Below are 27,128 nucleotides of genomic sequence, written 5' to 3'. Positions count from 1 at the left end.
ACCTGTATGGGGGAAGGATAATGATCCCAATCCCAAAATGTCCTAATAGACCACAAAGAAAATATTTTATTGGGGAGGAAAGGCGTAGGGAGATTTATGACCCTATTCCTGTTTTGGAGGGTGTCCATAGCAGGGCTCACTTGGGGCCTGTCCTTGTTAGGACAGGGGCACGACAGGGGTTTAGGGAAGCAACCCCGCACCCCCTACCCCACCCTGTTATTTGGACCTCTGTTATTTCTGTCAAAATTGTCGTAAGGAACCCACTGTGGATATCCGTTTGCTTATGTTGGTGAGATCAAGCCGATTTTTAATTCTGACTATTACACTATGGCCTAAGACACAGAAGTGGTCACTGTTATATAGACACCATGGTCCAATCATGTAAGCACTATGTAGGCATTATTACAGGATGGGCACTATTATATGAGGGGTGTAATATATATGGCACAGGATGGGCACTATTATATGAGGGGTGTAATATATATGGCACAGGATGGGCACTATTATGAGGGGTGTAATATATAAGGCACAGGATGGGCACTATTATATGAGGGGTGTAATATATATGGCACAGGATGGGCACTATTATATGAGGGGTGTAATATATATGGCACAGGATGGGCACTATTATGAGGGGTGTAATATATAAGGCACAGGATGGGCACTATTATATGAGGGGTGTAATATATATGGCACAGGATGGGCACTATTATGAGGGGTGTAATATATAAGGCACAGGATGGGCACTATTATGAGGGGTGTAATATATATGGCACAGGATGGGCACTATTATATGAGGGGTGTAATATATATGGCACAGGATGGGCACTATTATATGAGGGGCGTAATATATATGGCACAGGATGGGCACTATTATGAGGGGTGTAATATATAAGGCACAGCATGGGCACTATTATATGAGGGCTGTAATATATAAGGCACAGGATGGGCACTATTATATGAGGGGTATAATATATATGGCACAGGATGGGCACTATTATATGAGGGATGTAATGTATAAGGCACAGGATGGGTACTATTATATGAGGGGTGTAATATATAAGGCACAGGATGGGCACTATTACATGAGGGGTGTAATATATAAGGCACAGGATGGGCACTATTATATGAGGGGTGTAATATATAAGGCAAAGGATGAGCACTATTATATGAGGAGTGTAATATATAAGGCACAGGATGGGCACTATTATAGGAAGTGTGTAATATATATGGCACAGGATGGGCACTATTATGAGGGGTGTAATGTATAAGGCACAGGATGGGCACTATTATATGAGGGGTGTAATATATAAGGCAAAGGATGAGCACTATTATATGAGGGGTGTAATATATAAGGCACAGGATGGGCACTATTATATGAGGAGTAATATATAAGGCACAGCATGGGCACTATTATATGAGGGGTGTAATATATAAGGCACAGGATGGGCACTATTATATGAGGAGTGTAATATATAAGGCACAGGATGGGCACTATTATATGAGGGGTGTAATGTATAAGGCACAGGATGGGCACTATTATATGAGGGGTGTAATATATAAGGCACAGGATGGGCACTATTATATGAGGGCTGTAATATATAAGGCAAAGGATGAGCACTATTATATGAGGGGTGTAATATATAAGGCACAGGATGGGCACTATTATATGAGGAGTAATATATAAGGCACAGCATGGGCACTATTATATGAGGGGTGTAATATATAAGGCACAGGATGGGCACTATTATATGAGGTGTGTAATATATATGGCACAGGATGGGCACTATTATATGAGGGGTGTAATATATAAGGCACAGGATGGGCACTATTATATGAGGGGTGTAATATATAAGGCACAGGATGGGCACTATTATATGAGGTGTGTAATATATATGGCACAGGATGGGCACTATTATATGAGGGGTGTAATATATAAGGCACAGGATGGGCACTATTATATGAGGTGTGTAATATATAAGGCACAGGATGGGCACTATTATATGAGGTGTGTAATATATAAGGCACAGGATGGGCACTATTATATGAGGGCTGTAATATATAAGGCACAGGATGAGCACTATTATATGAGGAGTGTAATACATAAGGCACAGGATGGGCACTATTATATGAGGGGTGTAATATATAAGGCACAGGATGGGCACTATTATATGAGGGATTTAATATATAAGGCACAAGATGAGCACTATTATATGAGGAGTGTAATATATAAGACACAGGATGGGCACTATTATATGAGGGGTGTAATATATAAGGCACAGGATGGACACTATTATATGAGGGATGTAATATATAAGGCACAGGATGAGCACTATTATATGAGGGATTTAATATATAAGGCACAGGATGAGCACTATTATATGAGGAGTGTAATATATAAGACACAGGATGGGCACTATTATATGAGGGATTTAATATATAAGGCACAGGATGGGCACTATTATATGAGGGATTTAATATATAAGGCACAGGATGAGCACTATTATATGAGGGATTTAATATATAAGGCACAGGATGGGGACTATTATATGAGGAGTGTAATATAGAAGACACAGGATGGGCACTATTATATGAGGGATTTAATATATAAGGCACAGGATGGGCACTATTATATGAGGGGTGTAATATATAAGGCACAGGATGGGCACTGTTGTGAATTCCGTTCTCGGGCTCCCTCCTGTGGTCATGAGTGGTACTGTGTGAGTTTGTTCTTGGGCTCCCCTCTGGTGGCCTTTAGCGATATTGCTGGGCTCAGCTGTTTCATCTCCTGTTAGGCTGGGCCTATTTAACTCACCTGGACTTTCACTTGTCGCCTGCTGTCGGTGTATTCAGTCTGGATCCTGTGCTCTCCTGAATATTCCTTGTGACCAGTCTTCTGCTATGAGAAGCTAAGTTTGCTTGTTCAGTTTCTCATTATTTCCTTGAAAACGTTTCTCATTATATTATGAGTTCAGCCCAGCTTGCTTTTATGTGATTTTTTGCTTGCTGGTTAGTTCTGGGGTGCAGAGTGCGCCCCTCACATCGTGAGTCGGTGTGGGGGTTCTTGTATTCTCTGCGTGGTTTACTTTTGATAGTTTTTGTACTGACCGCACAGACACCTATCTTTATCTGCCTATCTAGTATTAGCGGGCCTCATTTGCTAAACCTGTTTCATCTCTACGTTTGTGTTTTCCCCTTAACTCACCGTTATTATTTGTGGGGGGCTATCTAAAACTTTGGGGATATTTCTCTGAGGCAAGTGAGGTCTTTGCTTTCTCTCTAGGGGTAGTCAGTTTCTCAGGCTGTGACGAGGCGTCTAGGTTTTCAGGTAACGCTCCACAGCTGCCTTTAGTGTGTTTGGATAGGATCAGGATTGCAGTCAGTATAGCTTCCACATCCCCAGAACTTGTCCTATATATTCAGGGTATATGTGTCAGGTCAGTTTCAGATCCTACCACCAGGATCATAACAGTACAGCAGGCCACAAAGTGTTAATGCAGCAGAAGAGGGAGAAGAGAAATCCTGAAGTCATTTTTTTTTTTTCATCTGCACTGTGTTTAACCTCTCCCCTCCCCTTAATCTTTGGGTTTTTCTGAATTCAGTTGCAGATATGGACATTCAGAGTCTGTCTTCTAGTGTGGATCATCTCACTGCTAGGGTACAAGGCATTCAGGATTATGTAGTTCACAGTCCTATGTCAGAGCCTAAAATACCAATTCCTGAACTGTTCTCCGGAGATAGATCTAGGTTTTTGAACTTTAAGAATAATTGTAAGTTATTCCTTTCTCTGAGACCTCGTTCCTCTGGTGACCCTGTTCAGCAAGTTAAAATTGTTATTTCTTTGTTACGTGGCGACCCTCAAGATTGGGCATTCTCTCTGGCGCCAGGAGATCCGGCACTGCTAAATGTGGATGCGTTTTTTCTGGCGCTTGGATTGCTTTATGAGGAACCAAATCTGGTAGACCAAGCAGAGAAGGTTTTGCTGGCTCTCTCTCAGGGTCAAGACGAAGCAGAGGTTTATTGTCAGAAGTTTAGGAAGTGGTCAGTGCTCACTCAATGGAATGAGTGTGCCCTGGCAGCGATTTTCAGAAAGGGTCTTTCTGAAGCCCTTAAAGATGTCATGGTGGGGTTCCCCACGCCTGCGGGTCTGAATGAGTCAATGTCGTTGGCCATTCAGATTGATCGGTGTTTGCGGGAGCGCAAACCTGTGCACCATCTGGCAGTAATTTCTGAGCAGAAACCTGAGCCTATGCAATGTGACAGGATTCTGACCAGAGTTGAACGGCAAGACTACAGACGTCAGAATGGGTTGTGCTTTTACTGTGGTGATTCTGCTCATGTTATCTCCGCATGCTCTAAGCGTACAAAAAGGTTTACCAAATCTGTCACCATTGGTACTGTACAACCTAAATTCATTTTGTCTGTTACTTTGATTTGCTCTCTGTCATCTTACTCAGTTATGGCTTTTGTGGATTCAGGTGCCGCCCTGAATCTGATGGATTTGTCATTTGCCAGGCGCTGTGGTTTTATCTTGGAGCCTTTACAATTCCCCATTCCACTAAGGGGAATTGATGCTACGCCATTGGCCAAGAATAAACCTCAGTACTGGACTCAAGTGACCATGTCTATGACTCCTGCACATCAGGAGGTGATTCGCTTTCTTGTGCTACATAATTTGCATGATGTTGTCGTGTTGGGTCTGCCATGGCTGCAGGCTCATAATCCAGTCCTGGATTGGAAAGCAATGTCTGTGTCAAGTTGGGGTTGCCAGGGGATTCATGGCGATGCCCCTTTGGTGTCAATTGCTTCTTCTACTCCTTCTGAAGTCCCTGAATTTTTGTCAGACTACCAGGATGTATTTGATGAGCCCAGATCCGGTGCCCATCTCCTCATAGGGATTGTGATTGTGCTATAAATTTGATTCCTGGTAGTAAGTTCCCTAAGGGACGACTTTTTAATTTGTCTGTACCAGAACATGCCGCTATGCGGAGTTATATAAAGGAGTCCTTGGAGAAGGGGCACATTCGCCCGTCCTCGTCCCCTTTGGGTGCGGGGTTCTTTTTTGGGGCCAAGAAGGATGGTTCTCTGAGACCCTGTATAGATTATCGCCTTCTAAATAACATCACGGTCAAATTTCAGTACCCCTTGCCACTGTTGTCTGATCTGTTTGCTCGGATTAGGGGGGCCAGTTGGTTCACCAAGATAGATCTTCGAGGAGCGTATAATCTTGTGCGCATAAAACGGCGATGAATGGAAAACAGCATTTAATACGACCGAAGGCCATTTTGAGTACTTGGTGATGCCTTTTGGGCTTTCTAATGCTCCCTCTGTGTTTCAGTCCTTCATGCACGACATCTTCCGAGAGTATCTGGATAGATTTATGATTGTGTACCTGGATGATATTTTGGTCTTTTCTGATGACTGGGAGTCTCATGTGAAGCAGGTCAGGATGGTATTTCAGGTCCTGCGTGCTAATGCCTTGTTTGTGAAGGGCTCTAAATGTCTCTTCGGAGTCCAGAAGATTTATTTTTTGGGCTTTATTTTTTCTCCGTCTACTATTGAGATGGATCCAGTCAAGGTCCAGGCTATTCGTGACTGGACTCAGCCCACGTCTGTTAAGAGTCTTCAGAAGTTCTTGGGTTTTGCTAATTTTTACCGTCGCTTTATCACTAATTTTTCTAGCGTGGTTAAGCCTTTGACGGATTTGACCAAGAAGGGTTCTGATGTGACGAATTGGTCTCCTGCGGCCGTGGAGGCCTTTCAGGAGCTTAAGCGTCGGTTTTCTTCGGCTCCTGTCTTGCGCCAGCCCGATATCTCTCTTCCCTTTCAGGTTGAGGTTGATGCTTCTGAGATTGGAGCAGGGGCTGTCTTGTCGCAGAGAAGCTCTGATGGCTCTGTGATGAAGCCATGTGCCTTCTTTTCAAGAAAGTTTTTGCCTGCCGAGCGGAATTATGATGTTGGTAATCGTGAGTTGTTGGCAATGAAGTGGGCATTTGAGGAGTGGCGACATTGGCTTGAGGGAGCCAAGCATCGTGTGGTGGTCTTGACGGATCACAAGAATTTGACTTATCTCGAGTCTGCCAAACGGTTGAATCAGAGACAGGCTCGATGGTCGTTGTTTTTCTCTCGTTTCAATTTCGTGGTTTCATACCTTCCGGGTTCGAAAAACGTGAAGGCTGATGCCCTTTCTAGGAGTTTTGTACCTGACTCCCCGGAAGTTTCTGAACCGACTGGTGTTCTCAAAGAGAGGATGATTTTGTCTGCCATCTCTCCTGATCTGCGACGGGTGTTGCAGGAGTTTCAGGCCAATAGACCTGACCGTTGTCCACCGGAGAGACTGTTTGTCCCAGATAGATGGACCAGCAGAGTTATTTCCGAGGTTCATTCTTCGGTGTTGGCAGGACATCCTGGGATTTTTGGTACCAGAGATTTGGTGGCTAGGTCCTTCTGGTGGCCTTCCTTGTCGCGGGATGTGCGTTCCTTTGTGCAGTCTTGTGGAATTTGTGCTCGGGCTAAGCCTTGCTGTTCTCGTGCCAGTGGCTTGTTGTTGCCTTTGCCTGTCCCGAAGAGGCCTTGGACGCATATTTCCATGGATTTTATTTCGGATCTTCCTGTCTCTCAGAAGATGTCTGTCATCTGGGTGGTTTGTGATCGTTTTTCCAAAATGGTCCATTTGGTACCCTTGCCTAAGTTGCCTTCCTCCTCCGATTTGGTGCCATTGTTTTTTCAGAATGTGGTTCGTTTACATGGTATTCCGGAGAACATTGTGTCTGACAGAGGATCCCAGTTTGTGTCCAGATTTTGGCGATCCTTTTGTGCTAAGATGGGCATTGAATTGTCTTTTTCGTCGGCCTTCCATCCTCAGACGAATGGTCAAACCGAACGAACTAATCAGACCTTGGAAACTTATTTGAGATGTTTTGTTTCTGCTGACCAGGATGATTGGGTGACCTTTTTGCCATTGGCTGAGTTCGCCCTCAATAATCGGGCTAGTTCTGCTACTTTGGTTTCACCTTTCTTTTGCAATTCTGGTTTTCATCCTCGTTTCTCCTCGGGTCAGGTTGAGCCTTCTGACTGTCCTGGGGTGGATTCTGTGGTGGATAGGTTGCAGCAGATTTGGAACCATGTGGTGAACAATTTGACTTTGTCCCAAGAGAAGGCTCAGCGCTTTGCTAACCGCCGTCGCTGTGTGGGTCCCCGACTTCGTGTTGGGGATTTGGTGTGGCTGTCTTCTCGTTATGTCCCGATGAAGGTTTCCTCTCCTAAGTTCAAGCCTCGTTTCATCGGTCCTTATAAGATTTTGGAAATCCTCAACCCTGTGTCTTTTCGTTTGGACCTCCCGGCATCTTTTGCCATTCATAATGTGTTCCATAGGTCATTGTTGCGGAGATATGTGGTGCCTGTGGTCCCTTCTGTTGATCCTCCTGCTCCGGTCTTGGTCGAGGGGGAGTTGGAATATGTGGTGGAGAAGATCTTGGATTCTCGTATTTCGAGACGGAGACTTCAGTACTTAGTGAAATGGAAGGGTTATGGTCAGGAGGATAATTCCTGGGTTGTCGCCTCCGATGTCCATGCGGCCGATTTGGTTCGTGCCTTTCATTTGGCTCGTCCTGATCGGCCTGGGAGCTCTGGTGAGGGTTCGGTGACCCCTCCTCAAGGGGGGGGGGGGGTACTGTTGTGAATTCCGTTCTCGGGCTCCCTCCTGTGGTCATGAGTGCTACTGTGTGAGTTTGTTCTTGGGCTCCCTCTGGTGGCCTTTAGCGATATTGCTGGGCTCAGCTGTTTCATCTCCTGCTAGGCTGGGCCTATTTAACTCACCTGGACCTTCATTTGTTGCCTGCTGTCGGTGTATTCAGTCCGGATCCTGTGCTCTCCTGAATATTCCTTGTGACCAGTCTTCTGCTATGAGAAGCTAAGTTTGCTTGTTCAGTTTCTCATTATTTCCTTGAAAACGTTTCTCATTATATTATGAGTCCAGCCCAGCTTGCTTTCATGTGATTTTTTTGCTTGCTGGTTAGTTCTGGGGTGCAGAATGCGCCCCTCACATCGTGAGTCGGTGTGGGGGTTCTTGTATTCTCTGCGTGGTTTACTTTTGATAGTTTTTGTACTGACCGCACAGACACCTATCTTTATCTGCCTATCTAGTATTAGCGGGCCTCATTTGCTAAACCTGTTTCATCTCTACGTTTGTGTTTTCCCCTTAGCCCCCCACAAATAATAACGGTGAGTTATCTAAAACTTTGGGGATATTTCTCTGAGGCAAGTGAGGTCTTTGCTTTCTCTCTAGGGGTAGTCAGTTTCTCAGGCTGTGACGAGACGTCTAGGTTTTCAGGTAACGCTCCACAGCTGCCTTTAGTGTGTTTGGATAGGATCAGGATTGCGGTCAGTATAGCTTCCACATCCCCAGAACTTGTCCTATATATGCAGGGTATATGTGTCAGGTCAGTTTGAGATCCTACCACCAGGATCATAACAGGGCACTATTATATGAGGGCTGCACTGTATAAGGCACAGGATGGGCACTATTATATGAGGGCTGCACTGTATAAGGCACAGGATGGCCACTATTATATGAGGGCTGCACTGTATAAGGCACAGGATGGCCACTATTATAGGAGGGGTGTAATATATAAGGCACAGGATGGGCACTATTATAGGAGGGGTGTAATATATAAGGCACAAGATGGACACTATTGTAGGAGGGATGTAATATATAATACACAGGATGGGCACTATTGTAGGAGGGATGTAATATATAAGGCACAGGATGAGCACTATTATATGTGGAGTAATATATAAGGCACAGCATGGGCACTATTATATGAGGGCTGTAATATATAAGGCACAGGATGAGCACTATTATATGAGGAGTAATATATAAGGCACAGGATGAGCACTATTATGAGGGGTGTAATATATAAGGCACTGGATGGACACGATTATATGAGGGCTGTAATATATAAGGCACAGGATGAGCACTATTATATGAGGAGTGTAATATATAAGGCACAGGATGGGCACTATTATATGAGGGATGTAATATATAAGGCACAGGATGGGTACTATTATATGAGGAGTGTAATATATAAGGCACAGGATGGGCACTATTATATGAGGGCTGTAATATATAAGGCACAGGATGGGCACTATTATATGAGGGGTGTAATATATAAGGCACAGGATGGGCACTATTATATGAGGGGTGTAATATATAAGGCACAGGATGGGCACTATTATATGAGGGCTGTAATGTATAAGGCACAGGATGGGCACTATCATATGAGGGATGCAATGTATAAGGCACAGGATGGGCACTATTATATGAGGGCTGCAATGTATAAGGCACAGGATGGGCACTATTATATGAGGGGTGTAATATATAAGGCACAGGATGGGCACTATTATATGAGGGCTGTAATATATAAGGCACAGGATGAGCACTATTATATGAGGAGTGTAATATATAAGGCACAGGATGGGCACGATTATATGAGGGCTGTAATATATAAGGCACAGGATGGGTACTATTATATGAGGAGTGTAATATATAAGGCACAGGATGGGCACTATCATATGAGGGATGCAATGTATAAGGCACAGGATGGGCACTATTATATGAGGGCTGCAATGTATAAGGCACAGGATGGGCACTATTATATGAGGGGTGTAATATATAAGGCACAGGATGGCCACTATTATATGAGGGGTGTAATATATAAGGCCCAGGATGGGCACTATTATATAAGGGGTGTAATATATAAGGCACAGGATGGGTACTATTATATGAGGGGTGTAATATATAAGGCCCAGGATGGGCACTATTATATAAGGGGTGTAATATATAAGGCACAGGATGGGCACTATTATATGAGGGCTGTAATGTATAAGGCACAGGATGGGCACTATTATATGAGGGATGTAATGTATAAGGCACAGGATGGGCACTATTATATGTGGGGTGTAATATATAAGGCACAGGATGGGCACTATTATATGAGGGCTGTAATACATAAGGCACAGGATGGGCACTATTATATGAGGGATGTAATATATAAGGCATAGGATGGGTACTATTATATGTGGAGTAATATATAAGGCACAGGATGGGCACTATTATATGAGGGCTGTAATATATAAGGCACAGGATGGGCACTATTATATGAGGGGTGTAATATATAAGGCAAAGGATGAGCACTATTATATGAGGAGTTTAATATATAAGACACAGGATGGGCACTATTATATGAGGGCTGTAATATATAAGGCACAGGATGAGCACTATTATATGAGGAGTGTAATATATAAGACACAGGATGGGCACTATTATATGAGGGGTGTAATATATAAGGCCCAGAATGGGCACTATTATATGAGGGGTGTAATATATAAGGCACAGGATGGGCACTATTATATAAGGGGTGTAATATATAAGGCACAGGATGGGCACTATTATATGAGGGCTGTAATATATAAGGCACAGGATGGGCACTATTATATGAGGGCTGCAATGTATAAGGCACAGGATGGCCACTATTATATGAGGGGTGTAATATATATGGCACAGGATGGGCACTATTATATGAGGGCTGCAATGTATAAGGCACAGGATGGCCACTATTATATGAGGGGTGTAATATATAAGGCCCAGGATGGGCACTATTATATAAGGGGTGTAATATATAAGGCACAGGATGGGTACTATTATATGAGGGGTGTAATATATAAGGCCCAGGATGGGCACTATTATATAAGGGGTGTAATATATAAGGCACAGGATGGGCACTATTATATGAGGGCTGTAATGTATAAGGCACAGGATGGGCACTATTATATGAGGGATGTAATGTATAAGGCACAGGATGGGCACTATTATATGTGGGGTGTAATATATAAGGCACAGGATGGGCACTATTATATGAGGGCTGTAATACATAAGGCACAGGATGGGCACTATTATATGAGGGATGTAATATATAAGGCATAGGATGGGTACTATTATATGTGGAGTAATATATAAGGCACAGGATGGGCACTATTATATGAGGGCTGTAATATATAAGGCACAGGATGGACACTATTATATGAGGGATGCAATGTATAAGGCACAGGATGGGCACTAATATATGAGGGCTGCAATGTATAAGGCACAGGATGAGCACTATTATATGTGGAGTAATATATAAGGCACAGGATGGACACTATTATATGAGGGATGTAATATATAAGGCACAGGATGGGCACTATTATATGAGGGGTGTAATATATAAGGCACAGGATGGCCACTATTATATGAGGGGTGTAATATATAAGGCCCAGGATGGGCACTATTATATAAGGGGTGTAATATATAAGGCACAGGATGGGTACTATTATATGAGGGGTGTAATATATAAGGCCCAGGATGGGCACTATTATATAAGGGGTGTAATATATAAGGCACAGGATGGGCACTATTATATGAGGGCTGTAATGTATAAGGCACAGGATGGGCACTATTATATGAGGGATGTAATGTATAAGGCACAGGATGGGCACTATTATATGTGGGGTGTAATATATAAGGCACAGGATGGGCACTATTATATGAGGGCTGTAATACATAAGGCACAGGATGGGCACTATTATATGAGGGATGTAATATATAAGGCATAGGATGGGTACTATTATATGTGGAGTAATATATAAGGCACAGGATGGGCACTATTATATGAGGGCTGTAATATATAAGGCACAGGATGGGCACTATTATATGAGGGGTGTAATATATAAGGCAAAGGATGAGCACTATTATATGAGGAGTTTAATATATAAGACACAGGATGGGCACTATTATATGAGGGCTGTAATATATAAGGCACAGGATGAGCACTATTATATGAGGAGTGTAATATATAAGACACAGGATGGGCACTATTATATGAGGGGTGTAATATATAAGGCCCAGAATGGGCACTATTATATGAGGGGTGTAATATATAAGGCACAGGATGGGCACTATTATATAAGGGGTGTAATATATAAGGCACAGGATGGGCACTATTATATGAGGGCTGTAATATATAAGGCACAGGATGGGCACTATTATATGAGGGCTGCAATGTATAAGGCACAGGATGGCCACTATTATATGAGGGGTGTAATATATATGGCACAGGATGGGCACTATTATATGAGGGCTGCAATGTATAAGGCACAGGATGGCCACTATTATATGAGGGGTGTAATATATAAGGCCCAGGATGGGCACTATTATATAAGGGGTGTAATATATAAGGCACAGGATGGGTACTATTATATGAGGGGTGTAATATATAAGGCCCAGGATGGGCACTATTATATAAGGGGTGTAATATATAAGGCACAGGATGGGCACTATTATATGAGGGCTGTAATGTATAAGGCACAGGATGGGCACTATTATATGAGGGATGTAATGTATAAGGCACAGGATGGGCACTATTATATGTGGGGTGTAATATATAAGGCACAGGATGGGCACTATTATATGAGGGCTGTAATACATAAGGCACAGGATGGGCACTATTATATGAGGGATGTAATATATAAGGCATAGGATGGGTACTATTATATGTGGAGTAATATATAAGGCACAGGATGGGCACTATTATATGAGGGCTGTAATATATAAGGCACAGGATGGACACTATTATATGAGGGATGCAATGTATAAGGCACAGGATGGGCACTAATATATGAGGGCTGCAATGTATAAGGCACAGGATGAGCACTATTATATGTGGAGTAATATATAAGGCACAGGATGGACACTATTATATGAGGGATGTAATATATAAGGCACAGGATGGGCACTATTATATGAGGGGTGTACTATATAAGGCACAGGATGGGCACTATTATATGAGGGGTGTACTATATAAGGCACAGGATGGGCACTATTATAGGAGGTGTGTAATATATATGGCACAGGATGGGCACTATTATATGAGGGATGTAATATATAAGGCACAGGATGGGCACTATTATATGAGGGGTGTACTATATATGGCACATGATGGGCACTATTATATGAGGGCTGCAATGTTTAAGGCACAGGATGGGCACTATTATATGAGGGGTGTACTATATAAGGCACAGGATGGGCACTATTATATGAGGGCTGTAATATATAAGGCACAGGATGGGCACTATTATATGAGGGCTGCAATGTATAAGGCACAGGATGGGCACTATTATATGAGGGATGTAATATATAAGGCACAGGATGGGCACTATTATATGAGGTGTGTAATATATAAGGCACAGGATGAGCACTATTATATGAGGGCTGCAATGTATAAGGCACAGGATGGGCACTATTATATAAGGGGTGTAATATATAAGGCACAGGATGGGCAGTATTATATGAGGAGTGTAATGTATAAGGCACAGGATGGGCAGTATTATATGAGGAGTGTAATGTATAAGGCACAGGATGGGCAGTATTATATGAGGGGTGTAATATATATGGCACAGGATGGGCACTATTATATGAGGAGTGTAATGTATAAGGCACAGGATGGGCAGTATTATATGAGGGGTGTAATATACAAGGCACAGGATGGGCACTATTATACGAGGGCTGCAATGTATAAGGCACAGGATGGGCACTATTATATAAGGGGTGTAATATATAAGGCACTGGACGGACACTATTATATAAGGGGTGTAATATATAAGGCACAGGATGGGCACTATTATACGAGGGCTGTAATATATAAGGCACAGGATGGGCACTATTATACGAGGGCTGTAATATATAAGGCACAGGATGGGCACTATTATATGAGGGGTGTAATATACAAGGCACAGGATGGGCACTATTATATGAGGGGTGTAATATACAAGGCACAGGATGGGCACTATTATATATGAGCAGTTTATGGAGGTCTACACTATTTCTTTGTTGTCCCCATGGTCTCGGGAATGAGGTGATCCCTCCTGTGGCCACTAGAGGGCGACAATCTCTAACATTTCTGGACTCCGTGGTCTTGTATGATCAGTTATACAGGGAGACTACTCAGCGGCTCCTGCAGTCATCATCATCGGTCGTTCATCATTACTGATCATCACTCATTATCATGGCTCATGATCGCCCAGTTCCGCCAATCATCCATCACTAACCAATCACCGTCCATTATTTCCTGCACCAATCATAATCAATATACTTGCATCATCACTAATGATGATTAAAGGGGCGGCCTCTACGGGGCGACACCTTATTGATCGCCGTGAGGATGAACATGGGTGAGCTCGGAGGAGCTGCACCAGTCCAGGAGATGAGGAGAAGGGTTTTCTTTCATTATTTATCTACCAACCCTGGGGCCATTCATAAGGGGTCGGTCCATAGTGGCCCGTCCCTTTAACAGTCATTGATCACAAATAATCGGTGATGATGGAGGATGATGATAATGTGTAAAACTGGTCATATGTGATTGATGACTGATCATCCATGGTGGTCTTGGGAGAGGCTCTGGGAGCGAGGACACATTTCATTCAGTGAGCTCCACGCTGCAGATCAGAGATCAGGTGCGATCCCCGCGAGCTGCAGAATCACAGATCGCTCCGTGCTGCAGATCAGAGATCAGGTCCGATCCCCGCGAGATGCGGAATCACAGAATCACAGATCGCTCCACGCTGCAGATCAGAGATCAGGTGCGATCCCCGCGAGCTGCAGAATCACAGATCGCTCCGTGCTGCAGATCAGAGATCAGGTCCGATCCCCGCGAGATGCGGAATCACAGAATCACAGATCGCTCCGCGTTGCAGATCAGAGATCAGGTGCGATCCCCGCGAGCTGCGGAATCACAGATCGCTCCGCGCTGCAGATCAGAGATCAGGTCCGATCCCCGCGAGCTGCGGAATCACAGAATCACAGATCGCTCCGCACTGCAGATCAGAGATCAGGTGCGATCCCCGCGAGCTGCGGAATCACAGATCGCTCCGCGCTGCAGATCAGAGATCAGGTCCGATCCCCGCGAGATGCGGAATCACAGAATCACAGATCGCTGCGCACTGCAGATCAGAGATCAGGTGCGATACCCGCGAGCTGCAGTATCACAGATCGCTCCGCACTGCAGATCAGAGATCAGGTGCGATCCCTGCGAGCTGCGGAATCACAGATCGTTCCGCGCTGCAGATCAGAGATCAGCTCCGATCCCCGCGAGCTGCGGAATCACAGAATCACAGATCGCTCCGCGCTGCAGCTCAGAGATCAGCTCCGATCCCTGCAAGATGCGGAATCACAGATCAGCTCCGATCCCCGCGAGCTGCGGAATCACAGATCACTCCGCGCTGCAGATCAGAGATCAGCTCCAATCCCCGCGAATTGCGGAATCACAGAATCACAGATCGCTCCGCACTGCAGATCAGAGATCAGCTCCGATCTCTGCGAGCTGCGGAATCACAGATCGCTCCGCGCTGCAGATCAGAGATCAGCTCCGATCCCCGCAAGATGCAGAATCACAGATCGCTCCGCATTGCAGATCAGAGATCTGGTCCGATCTCCGCGGGATGCGGAATCACAGATCGCTGTGCACTGCAGATCAGATCAGCACCGATCCCCGCGAGATGCGGAATCACAGATCGCTCCACACTGGAGATCAGAGATCAGGTGCGATCCCCGCGAGATGCGGAATCACAGATCGCTCCACGCTGCAGATCAGAGATCAGGTGTGATCCCCAAAAGCTGCAGAATCACAGATCGCTCCGCGCTGCAGATCAGAGATCAGGTGCGATCCCCGCGAGCTGTGGAATCACAGAATCACAGATCGCTCGGCGCGCTGCAGATCAGAGATCAGCTCCGATCTCCGCGAGCTGCGGAATCACAGAATCACAGATCATTCCGCGCTGCAGATCAGCTCCGATCCCTGCAAGATGCGGAATCACAGATCGCTCCGCACTGCAGATCAGAGGATCAGCTCCAATCCCCGCGAATTGCGGAATCACAGATCGCTGCGCATTGCAGATCAGAGATCTGGTCCGATCCCCGTGAGATGCGGAATCACAGATCGCTCCACACTGGAGATCAGAGATCAGGTGCGATCCCCGCGAGATGCGGAATCACAGATCGCTCCACGCTGCAGATCAGAGATCAGGTGTGATCCCCAAAAGCTGCAGAATCACAGATCGCTCCGCGCTGCAGATCAGAGATCAGGTGCGATCCCCGCGAGCTGTGGAATCACAGAATCACAGATCGCTCGGCGCGCTGCAGATCAGAGATCAGCTCCGATCTCCGCGAGCTGCGGAATCACAGAATCACAGATCATTCCGCGCTGCAGATCAGCTCCGATCCCTGCAAGATGCGGAATCACAGATCGCTCCGCACTGCAGATCAGAGATCTGGTCCGATCCCCGTGAGATGCGGAATCACAGATCGCTGCACACTGCAGATCAGATCCGATCCCCGCGAGATGCGGAATCACAGAATCACAGATCGCTCCGCACTGCATATCAGAGATCGGCTCCGATCCCTGCAAGATGCGGAATCACAGATCGCTCCGCACTGCAGATCAGAGATCAGCTCCGATCCCTGCAAGATGCGGAATCACAGATCGCTCCGCACTGTAGATCAGAGATCAGCTCCGATCCCCGCAAGATGCGGAATCACAGATCGCTCCGCATTGCAGATCTGAGATCTGGTCCGATCTCCGCGGGATGCGGAATCACAGATTGCTCCGCGCTGCAGATCAGGGATCAGGTCCGATCCCTGCGAGCTGCGGAATCACAGAACGCTGTACACTGCAGATTGGAGATCAGCACCGATCCCCGCGAGATGCGGAATCACAGATCGCTCCGCACTGCAGATCAGAGATCAGCTCCGATCCCCGCGAGCTGCGGAATCACAGAATCACAGATTGCTCCGCGCTGCAGATCAGGGATCAGGTCCGATCCCTGTGAGCTGCGGAATCACAGATCAACTTAATGTCAAGAGAGACAGCGAGAAAAGACAGCGAGGAGACGTACAAATTATAGATCAGTGGTGGAGGGCGACAGAGGAGGGAAGAGGCCGTGGCCGAGAGGAGGGAAGAGGCGCCGGCCGAGAGGAGGGAAGAGGCGCCGGCCGAGAGGAGGGAAGAGGCGCCGGCCGAGAGGAGGGAAGAGGCGCCGGCCGAGAGGAGGGAAGAGGCGCCGGCCGAGAGGAGGGAAGAGGCGCCGGCCGAGAGGAGGGAAGAGGCGCCGGCCGAAAGGAAGGGAAGAGGCGCCGGCCGAGAGGAGGGAAGAGGCGCCGGCCGAGAGGAGGGAAGAGGCGCCGGCCGAGAGGAGGGAAGAGGCGCCGGCCGAGAGGAGGGAAGAGGCGCCGGCCGAAAGGAAGGGAAGAGGCGCCGGCCGAAAGGAAGGGAAGAGGCGCCGGCCGAAAGGAAGGGAAGAGGCGCCGGCCGAGAGGAGGGAAGAGGCGCCGGCCGAGAGGAGGGAAGAGGCGCCGGCCGAGAGGAGGGAAGAGGCGCCGGCCGAGAGGAGGGAAGAGGCGCCGGCCGAGAGGAGGGAAGAGGCGCCGGCCAAGAGGAGGGAAGAGGCGCCGGCCGAGAGGAGGGAAGAGGCGCCGGCCGAGAGGAGGGAAGAGGCGCCGGCCGTGAGGAGGGAAGAGGCGCCGGCCGAGAGGAGGGAAGAGGCGCCGGCCGAGAGGAGGGAAGAGGCGCCGGCCGAGAGGAGGGAAGAGGCGCCGGCCGAGAGGAGGGAAGAGGCGCCGGCCGAGAGGAGGGAAGAGGCGCCGGCCGAGACGAGGGAAGAGGCACCGGCCGAGACGAGGGAAGAGGCACCGGCCGAGAGGAGGGAAGAGGCACCGGCCGAGAGGAGGGAAGAGGTACCGGCCGAGAGAAGGGAAGAGATGCCGGCCGAGTTGGAGGGAAGAGGCGCCGGCCGAGAGGAGGGAAGAGGCGCCGGCCGAGAGGAAGGGATGGAAGAGGTGCCTGCCTTAAGGAGGGGAGGGGTGCCCTGGCCAAAGTGAAAGGTCGAGAGGGGAGTGCCGGTCATGAGTACAGGAGGGAAGGGGTGCGGCTGAGAGGGAGGCACCGGCAAAACTCACAGCTTCATAATCCATAAGGTAGACAATGATGACCCCAATATGAAGGCAGGGACGTCCGTATCATCACACACTAGTCACAGCCCGAACCCAGCAGACAGTAGGAGGGAACGGGGGCTCAGTGGTCACCAAAGCATCATTGTCCTACAGACCCGCTCAGCCCCCATCCTGACAAGATGGCCGCTCACCCGCCTGGGTGGACTTCCTCCGCGCTTTCTTTATGTCTTCTTCAGTCTTGTTGCTCAGTTTTATTTCCAGTTGCTGCGTCTTCACTTCCAGATCTTTCTGTCTCTCGGTCAAAGATTTCCGGGCCTGAAGGTAAATATGGGAAGGGACAAGAATTAAAGGGGAAGTCCGACCACAGTATGGAATGTCCGCCATCATCCTGTATATGGTGTGTGAGGTTGTCAGCCCCTGGTGATGACATCCCCTTTATGTGTGGGCGGTGTACCCCTCTACACTCAGCACAGTGTGGCCGTATTCCACGTCAGCGAGGTCTCACCTTCTCCACGGAGGCGTACCGGCTGGCCAGCTGCTTCCGGAGGTCGGCCATGTGGTGGTCATACTTTTTCATGTCCTTCTTGAAGTTCTCTCTGAAGTTCAGCAGCGGCTTCTCCACTTCACTCTGTAACTGTGGAGGCAACGTGGAGATGATGGGAGTTGTGGCCCCAGATACGTTCCCAGGCGTGGTGCCCACCGCCCACCTCGCTCCTCAGACCCACCGCCCACCTCGCTCTTTGGACCCACCACACACCTCGCGCCTCAGGCGTCAGACCCACCGGCCACCATGCTCCTCAGACCCACCGCCCACCTCGCTCCTCGGATCCACCGTCCACCTCGGACCCACCATGTAGACATTTTACAAGTGGTTTTATTTACCTTTGCAGAAAACTTGAGATGAACCTCGGATTCATCGGCGAGACTCTTCTTGACTTGGGCCCACGCTTCCCCCAGGGTCCTGCCAACCAAAGAGACCACTGTGATAAGTTACGTGAGTGTACGCCTCCAGGTAAATGTGGCGCACGCCCCTTTAAGACACAACCTGTGAGATACATTGTATCAGGGACGTATCACCGAGGTGACGGCATCCAGACACTTCCGCCATGAATATGGATGAGCCCCTCCATCTGCCCCATTAATAATACATGATGTTTGGAGGGTTCGCCACTCTGCTGACAGCGAGACCACCAGAAATCCAGTGCTGAACCATGGGGACCGCAACAATCTACACGACCCCTGGTAACACGGTGGAGCCGGACACGGGGAACACGGGGAAAGAATCCACTGTGAGGGTCCAATAGCCCAAGAAATCAAAGGTCAACCAGGATCAGGACTAACCAAGCACAAGGAGCCCAAAAATCAGCGATGGAGATACATGGGGCTCATTCTTCAACACTAACCACCAGGGACAATGTGAGAACGACCTCCAGGGATATTACACAGCGAGACACTCAGGATATTACTAGACCTGAGGACTCCTGGCCCACCAGCGCAATTATTATTATGGGACCACTAGACACCAGGGACACTAGTAGACCACTAGACACCAGGGACACTAGTAGACCACTAGACACCAGGGACACTAGTAGACCACTAGACACCAGGGACACTAGTAGACCACTAGACACCAGGGACACTAGTAGACCACTAGACACCAGGGACACTAGTAGACCACTAGACACCAGAGACACTAGTAGACCACTAGACACCAGGGACACTAGTAGACCACTAGACACCAGGGACACTAGTAGACCACTAGACACCAGGGACACTAGTAGACCACTAGACACCAGGGACACTAGTAGACCACTAGACACCAGGGACACTAGTAGACCACTAGACACCAGGGACACTAGTAGACCACTAGACACCAGGGACACTAGTAGACCACTAGACACCAGGGACACTAGTAGACCACTAGACACCAGGGACACTAGTAGACCACTAGACACCAGGGACACTAGTAGACCACTAGACACCAGGGACACTAGTAGACCACTAGACACCAGGGACACTAGTAGACCACTAGACACCAGAGACACTAGTAGACCACTAGACACCAGGGACACTAGTAGACCACTAGACACCAGGGACACTAGTAGACCACTAGACACCAGAGACACTAGTAGACCACTAGACACCAGGGACACTAGTAGACCACTAGACACCAGGGACACTAGTTGACCACTAGACACCAGAGACACTAGTAGACCACTAGACACCAGGGACACTAGTAGACCACTAGACACCAGGGACACTAGTAGACCACTAGACACCAGAGACACTAGTAGACCACTAGACACCAGGGACACTAGTAGACCACTAGACACCAGGGACACTAGTAGACCACTAGACACCAGGGACACTAGTAGACCACTAGACAACAGGGACACTAGTAGACCACTAGACAACAGGGACACTAGTAGACCACTAGACACCAGGGATACTTGTAGAACACTAGACAAAAGTGATACTATTAGACCACTAGACACCAGAGACACTAGTAGACCACTAGACACCAGGGACACTAGTAGACCACTAGACACCAGGGACACTAGTAGACCACTAGACACCAGGGACACTAGTAGACCACTAGACAACAGGGACACTAGTAGACCACTAGACAACAGGGACACTAGTAGACCACTAGACACCAGGGATACTTGTAGAACACTAGACAAAAGTGATACTATTAGACCACTAGACACCAGAGATATTACGGGACCACTGGACACCAGGGATACTAGTAGACCACTAGACACCAGGGACACTAGTAGACCACTAGACACCAGGGATACTTGTAGAACACTAGACAAAAGTGATACTATTAGACCACTAGACACCAGAGACACTAGTAGACCACTAGACACCAGAGACACTAGTAGACCACTAGACACCAGGGACACTAGTAGACCACTAGACACCAGGGACACTAGTAGACCACTAGACACCAGGGACACTAGTAGACCACTAGACACCAGGGACACTAGTAGACCACTAGACACCAGGGACACTAGTAGACCACTAGACACCAGGGACACTAGTAGACCACTAGACACCAGGGACACTAGTAGACCACTAGACAACAGGGACACTAGTAGACCACTAGACAACAGGGACACTAGTAGACCACTAGACACCAGGGATACTTGTAGAACACTAGACAAAAGTGATACTATTAGACCACTAGACACCAGAGAGATATTACGGGACCACTGGACACCAGGGATACTAGTAGACCACTAGACACCAGGGACACTAGTAGACCACTAGACACCAGGGACACTAGTAGACCACTAGACACCAGGGACACTAGTAGACCACTAGACACCAGGGACACTAGTAGACCACTAGACACCAGGGACACTAGTAGACCACTAGACACCAGGGACACTAGTAGACCACTAGACACCAGGGACACTAGTAGACCACTAGACACCAGGGACACTAGTAGACCACTAGACACCAGGGACACTAGTAGACCACTAGACACCAGGGACACTAGTAGACCACTAGACACCAGGGACACTAGTAGACCACTAGACACCAGGGACACTAGTAGACCACTAGACACCAGGGACACTAGTAGACCACTAGACACCAGAGACACTAGTAGACCACTAGACACCAGGGACACTAGTAGACCACTAGACACCAGGGACACTAGTAGACCACTAGACACCAGGGACACTAGTAGACCACTAGACAACAGGGACACTAGTAGACCACTAGACACCAGGGATACTTGTAGAACACTAGACAAAAGTGATACTATTAGACCACTAGACACCAGAGATATTACGGGACCACTGGACACCAGGGATACTAGTAGACCACTAGACACCAGGGACACTAGTAGACCACTAGACACCAGGGATACTTGTAGAACACTAGACAAAAGTGATACTATTAGACCACTAGACACCAGAGACACTAGTAGACCACTAGACACCAGAGACACTAGTAGACCACTAGACACCAGGGACACTAGTAGACCACTAGACACCAGGGACACTAGTAGACCACTAGACACCAGGGACACTAGTAGACCACTAGACACCAGGGACACTAGTAGACCACTAGACACCAGGGACACTAGTAGACCACTAGACACCAGGGACACTAGTAGACCACTAGACACCAGGGACACTAGTAGACCACTAGACACCAGGGACACTAGTAGACCACTAGACACCAGGGACACTAGTAGACCACTAGACACCAGGGACACTAGTAGACCACTAGACACCAGGGACACTAGTAGACCACTAGACACCAGGGACACTAGTAGACCACTAGACACCAGGGACACTAGTAGACCACTAGACACCAGAGACACTAGTAGACCACTAGACACCAGGGACACTAGTAGACCACTAGACACCAGGGACACTAGTAGACCACTAGACACCAGGGACACTAGTAGACCACTAGACAACAGGGACACTAGTAGACCACTAGACAACAGGGACACTAGTAGACCACTAGACACCAGGGATACTTGTAGAACACTAGACAAAAGTGATACTATTAGACCACTAGACACCAGAGACACTAGTAGACCACTAGACACCAGGGACACTAGTAGACCACTAGACACCAGGGACACTAGTAGACCACTAGACACCAGGGACACTAGTAGACCACTAGACAACAGGGACACTAGTAGACCACTAGACAACAGGGACACTAGTAGACCACTAGACACCAGGGATACTTGTAGAACACTAGACAAAAGTGATACTATTAGACCACTAGACACCAGAGATATTACGGGACCACTGGACACCAGGGATACTAGTAGACCACTAGACACCAGGGACACTAGTAGACCACTAGACACCAGGGATACTTGTAGAACACTAGACAAAAGTGATACTATTAGACCACTAGACACCAGAGACACTAGTAGACCACTAGACACCAGAGACACTAGTAGACCACTAGACACCAGGGACACTAGTAGACCACTAGACACCAGGGACACTAGTAGACCACTAGACACCAGGGACACTAGTAGACCACTAGACACCAGGGACACTAGTAGACCACTAGACACCAGGGACACTAGTAGACCACTAGACACCAGGGACACTAGTAGACCACTAGACACCAGGGACACTAGTAGACCACTAGACACCAGGGATACTTGTAGAACACTAGACAAAAGTGATACTATTAGACCACTAGACACCAGAGAGATATTACGGGACCACTGGACACCAGGGATACTAGTAGACCACTAGACACCAGGGACACTAGTAGACCACTAGACACCAGGGACACTAGTAGACCACTAGACACCAGGGACACTAGTAGACCACTAGACACCAGGGACACTAGTAGACCACTAGACACCAGGGACACTAGTAGACCACTAGACACCAGGGACACTAGTAGACCACTAGACACCAGGGACACTAGTAGACCACTAGACACCAGGGACACTAGTAGACCACTAGACACCAGGGACACTAGTAGACCACTAGACACCAGGGACACTAGTAGACCACTAGACACCAGGGACACTAGTAGACCACTAGACACCAGGGACACTAGTAGACCACTAGACACCAGGGACACTAGTAGACCACTAGACACCAGAGACACTAGTAGACCACTAGACACCAGGGACACTAGTAGACCACTAGACACCAGGGACACTAGTAGACCACTAGACACCAGGGACACTAGTAGACCACTAGACAACAGGGACACTAGTAGACCACTAGACACCAGGGATACTTGTAGAACACTAGACAAAAGTGATACTATTAGACCACTAGACACCAGAGATATTACGGGACCACTGGACACCAGGGATACTAGTAGACCACTAGACACCAGGGACACTAGTAGACCACTAGACACCAGGGATACTTGTAGAACACTAGACAAAAGTGATACTATTAGACCACTAGACACCAGAGACACTAGTAGACCACTAGACACCAGAGACACTAGTAGACCACTAGACACCAGGGACACTAGTAGACCACTAGACACCAGGGACACTAGTAGACCACTAGACACCAGGGACACTAGTAGACCACTAGACACCAGGGACACTAGTAGACCACTAGACACCAGGGACACTAGTAGACCACTAGACACCAGGGACACTAGTAGACCACTAGACACCAGGGACACTAGTAGACCACTAGACACCAGGGACACTAGTAGACCACTAGACACCAGGGACACTAGTAGACCACTAGACACCAGGGACACTAGTAGACCACTAGACACCAGGGACACTAGTAGACCACTAGACACCAGGGACACTAGTAGACCACTAGACACCAGGGACACTAGTAGACCACTAGACACCAGGGACACTAGTAGACCACTAGACACCAGGGACACTAGTAGACCACTAGACACCAGGGACACTAGTAGACCACTAGACACCAGGGACACTAGTAGACCACTAGACACCAGGGACACTAGTAGACCACTAGACACCAGGGACACTAGTAGACCACTAGACACCAGGGACACTAGTAGACCACTAGACACCAGGGACACTAGTAGACCACTAGACACCAGGGACACTAGTAGACCACTAGACACCAGGGACACTAGTAGACCACTAGACACCAGGGACACTAGTAGACCACTAGACACCAGGGACACTAGTAGACCACTAGACACCAGGGACACTAGTAGACCACTAGACACCAGGGACACTAGTAGACCACTAGACACCAGAGACACTAGTAGACCACTAGACACCAGGGACACTAGTAGACCACTAGACACCAGGGACACTAGTAGACCACTAGACACCAGGGACACTAGTAGACCACTAGACACCAGGGACACTAGTAGACCACTAGACACCAGGGACACTAGTAGACCACTAGACACCAGGGACACTAGTAGACCACTAGACACCAGGGACACTAGTAGACCACTAGACACCAGGGACACTAGTAGACCACTAGACACCAGGGACACTAGTAGACCACTAGACACCAGGGACACTAGTAGACCACTAGACACCAGGGACACTAGTAGACCACTAGACACCAGGGACACTAGTAGACCACTAGACACCAGGGACACTAGTAGACCACTAGACACCAGGGACACTAGTAGACCACTAGACACCAGGGACACTAGTAGACCACTAGACACCAGGGACACTAGTAGACCACTAGACACCAGGGACACTAGTAGACCACTAGACACCAGGGACACTAGTAGACCACTAGACACCAGGGACACTAGTAGACCACTAGACACCAGGGACACTAGTAGACCACTAGACACCAGGGACACTAGTAGACCACTAGACACCAGGGACACTAGTAGACCACTAGACACCAGGGACACTAGTAGACCACTAGACACCAGGGACACTAGTAGACCACTAGACACCAGGGACACTAGTAGACCACTAGACACCAGGGACACTAGTAGACCACTAGACACCAGAGACACTAGTAGACCACTAGACACCAGGGACACTAGTAGACCACTAGACACCAGGGACACTAGTAGACCACTAGACACCAGGGACACTAGTAGACCACTAGACACCAGGGACACTAGTAGACCACTAGACACCAGGGACACTAGTAGACCACTAGACACCAGGGACACTAGTAGACCACTAGACACCAGGGACACTAGTAGACCACTAGACACCAGGGACACTAGTAGACCACTAGACACCAGGGACACTAGTAGACCACTAGACACCAGGGACACTAGTAGACCACTAGACACCAGGGACACTAGTAGACCACTAGACACCAGGGACACTAGTAGACCACTAGACACCAGGGACACTAGTAGACCACTAGACACCAGGGACACTAGTAGACCACTAGACACCAGGGACACTAGTAGACCACTAGACACCAGGGACACTAGTAGACCACTAGACACCAGGGACACTAGTAGACCACTAGACACCAGGGACACTAGTAGACCACTAGACACCAGGGACACTAGTAGACCACTAGACACCAGGGACACTAGTAGACCACTAGACACCAGGGACACTAGTAGACCACTAGACACCAGGGACACTAGTAGACCACTAGACACCAGGGACACTAGTAGACCACTAGACACCAGGGACACTAGTAGACCACTAGACACCAGGGACACTAGTAGACCACTAGACACCAGGGACACTAGTAGACCACTAGACACCAGGGACACTAGTAGACCACTAGACACCAGGGACACTAGTAGACCACTAGACACCAGGGACACTAGTAGACCACTAGACACCAGGGACACTAGTAGACCACTAGACACCAGGGACACTAGTAGACCACTAGACACCAGGGATACTTGTAGACCACTAGACACCAGGGACACTAGTAGAACACTAGACAAAAGTGATACTATTAGACCACTAGACACCAGGGTTATTACGGGACCACTAGACACCAGGGACACTAGTAGACCACTAGACACCAGGGACACTAGTAGACCACTAGACACCAGGGACACTAGTAGACCACTAGACACCAGGGACACTAGTAGACCACTAGACACCAGGGACACTAGTAGACCACTAGACACCAGGGACACTAGTAGACCACTAGACACCAGGGACACTAGTAGACCACTAGACACCAGGGACACTAGTAGACCACTAGACACCAGGGACACTAGTAGACCACTAGACACCAGGGACACTAGTAGACCACTAGACACCAGGGATACTTGTAGACCACTAGACACCAGGGACACTAGTAGAACACTAGACAAAAGTGATACTATTAGACCACTAGACACCAGGGTTATTACGGGACCACTAGACACCAGGGACACTAGTAGACCACTAGACACCAGGGACACTAGTAGACCACTAGACACCAGGGACACTAGTAGACCACTAGACACCAGGGACACTAGTAGACCACTAGACACCAGGGACACTAGTAGACCACTAGACACCAGGGATACTTGTAGACCACTAGACACCAGGGACACTAGTAGAACACTAGACAAAAGTGATACTATTAGACCACTAGACACCAGGGTTATTACGGGACCACTGGACACCAGGGATATGAATAGATCACTGTACCATAACGATATCGTTGAGCCCATGGATAGTCAG

General features: G+C 48.0%; 1 protein-coding gene across 5 annotated transcripts in view; it reads right to left on the bottom strand.

The window, feature by feature from the left end:
• The window catches only part of GAS7 (growth arrest specific 7), a 134,344-nt gene that overhangs the window by 3,203 nt on the left and 104,013 nt on the right, over positions 1-27,128 (bottom strand). For all 5 annotated transcript variants that reach the window (XM_077254738.1, XM_077254739.1, XM_077254743.1 and 2 more), the window contains 3 exons: positions 18,920-18,998; positions 18,543-18,671; positions 18,229-18,352 (listed from right to left, as the gene is read on the bottom strand). In XM_077254738.1, the coding sequence (XP_077110853.1) occupies positions 18,229-18,352; positions 18,543-18,671; positions 18,920-18,998 (332 nt within the window). The remainder of the gene's footprint in view (positions 1-18,228; positions 18,353-18,542; positions 18,672-18,919; positions 18,999-27,128) is intronic.

Source organism: Ranitomeya variabilis, chromosome 4, assembly GCF_051348905.1.
Source record: "Ranitomeya variabilis isolate aRanVar5 chromosome 4, aRanVar5.hap1, whole genome shotgun sequence".
NCBI lineage: Eukaryota > Metazoa > Chordata > Amphibia > Anura > Dendrobatidae > Ranitomeya > Ranitomeya variabilis.
This window is presented reverse-complemented; position numbering and strand designations above follow the sequence as displayed.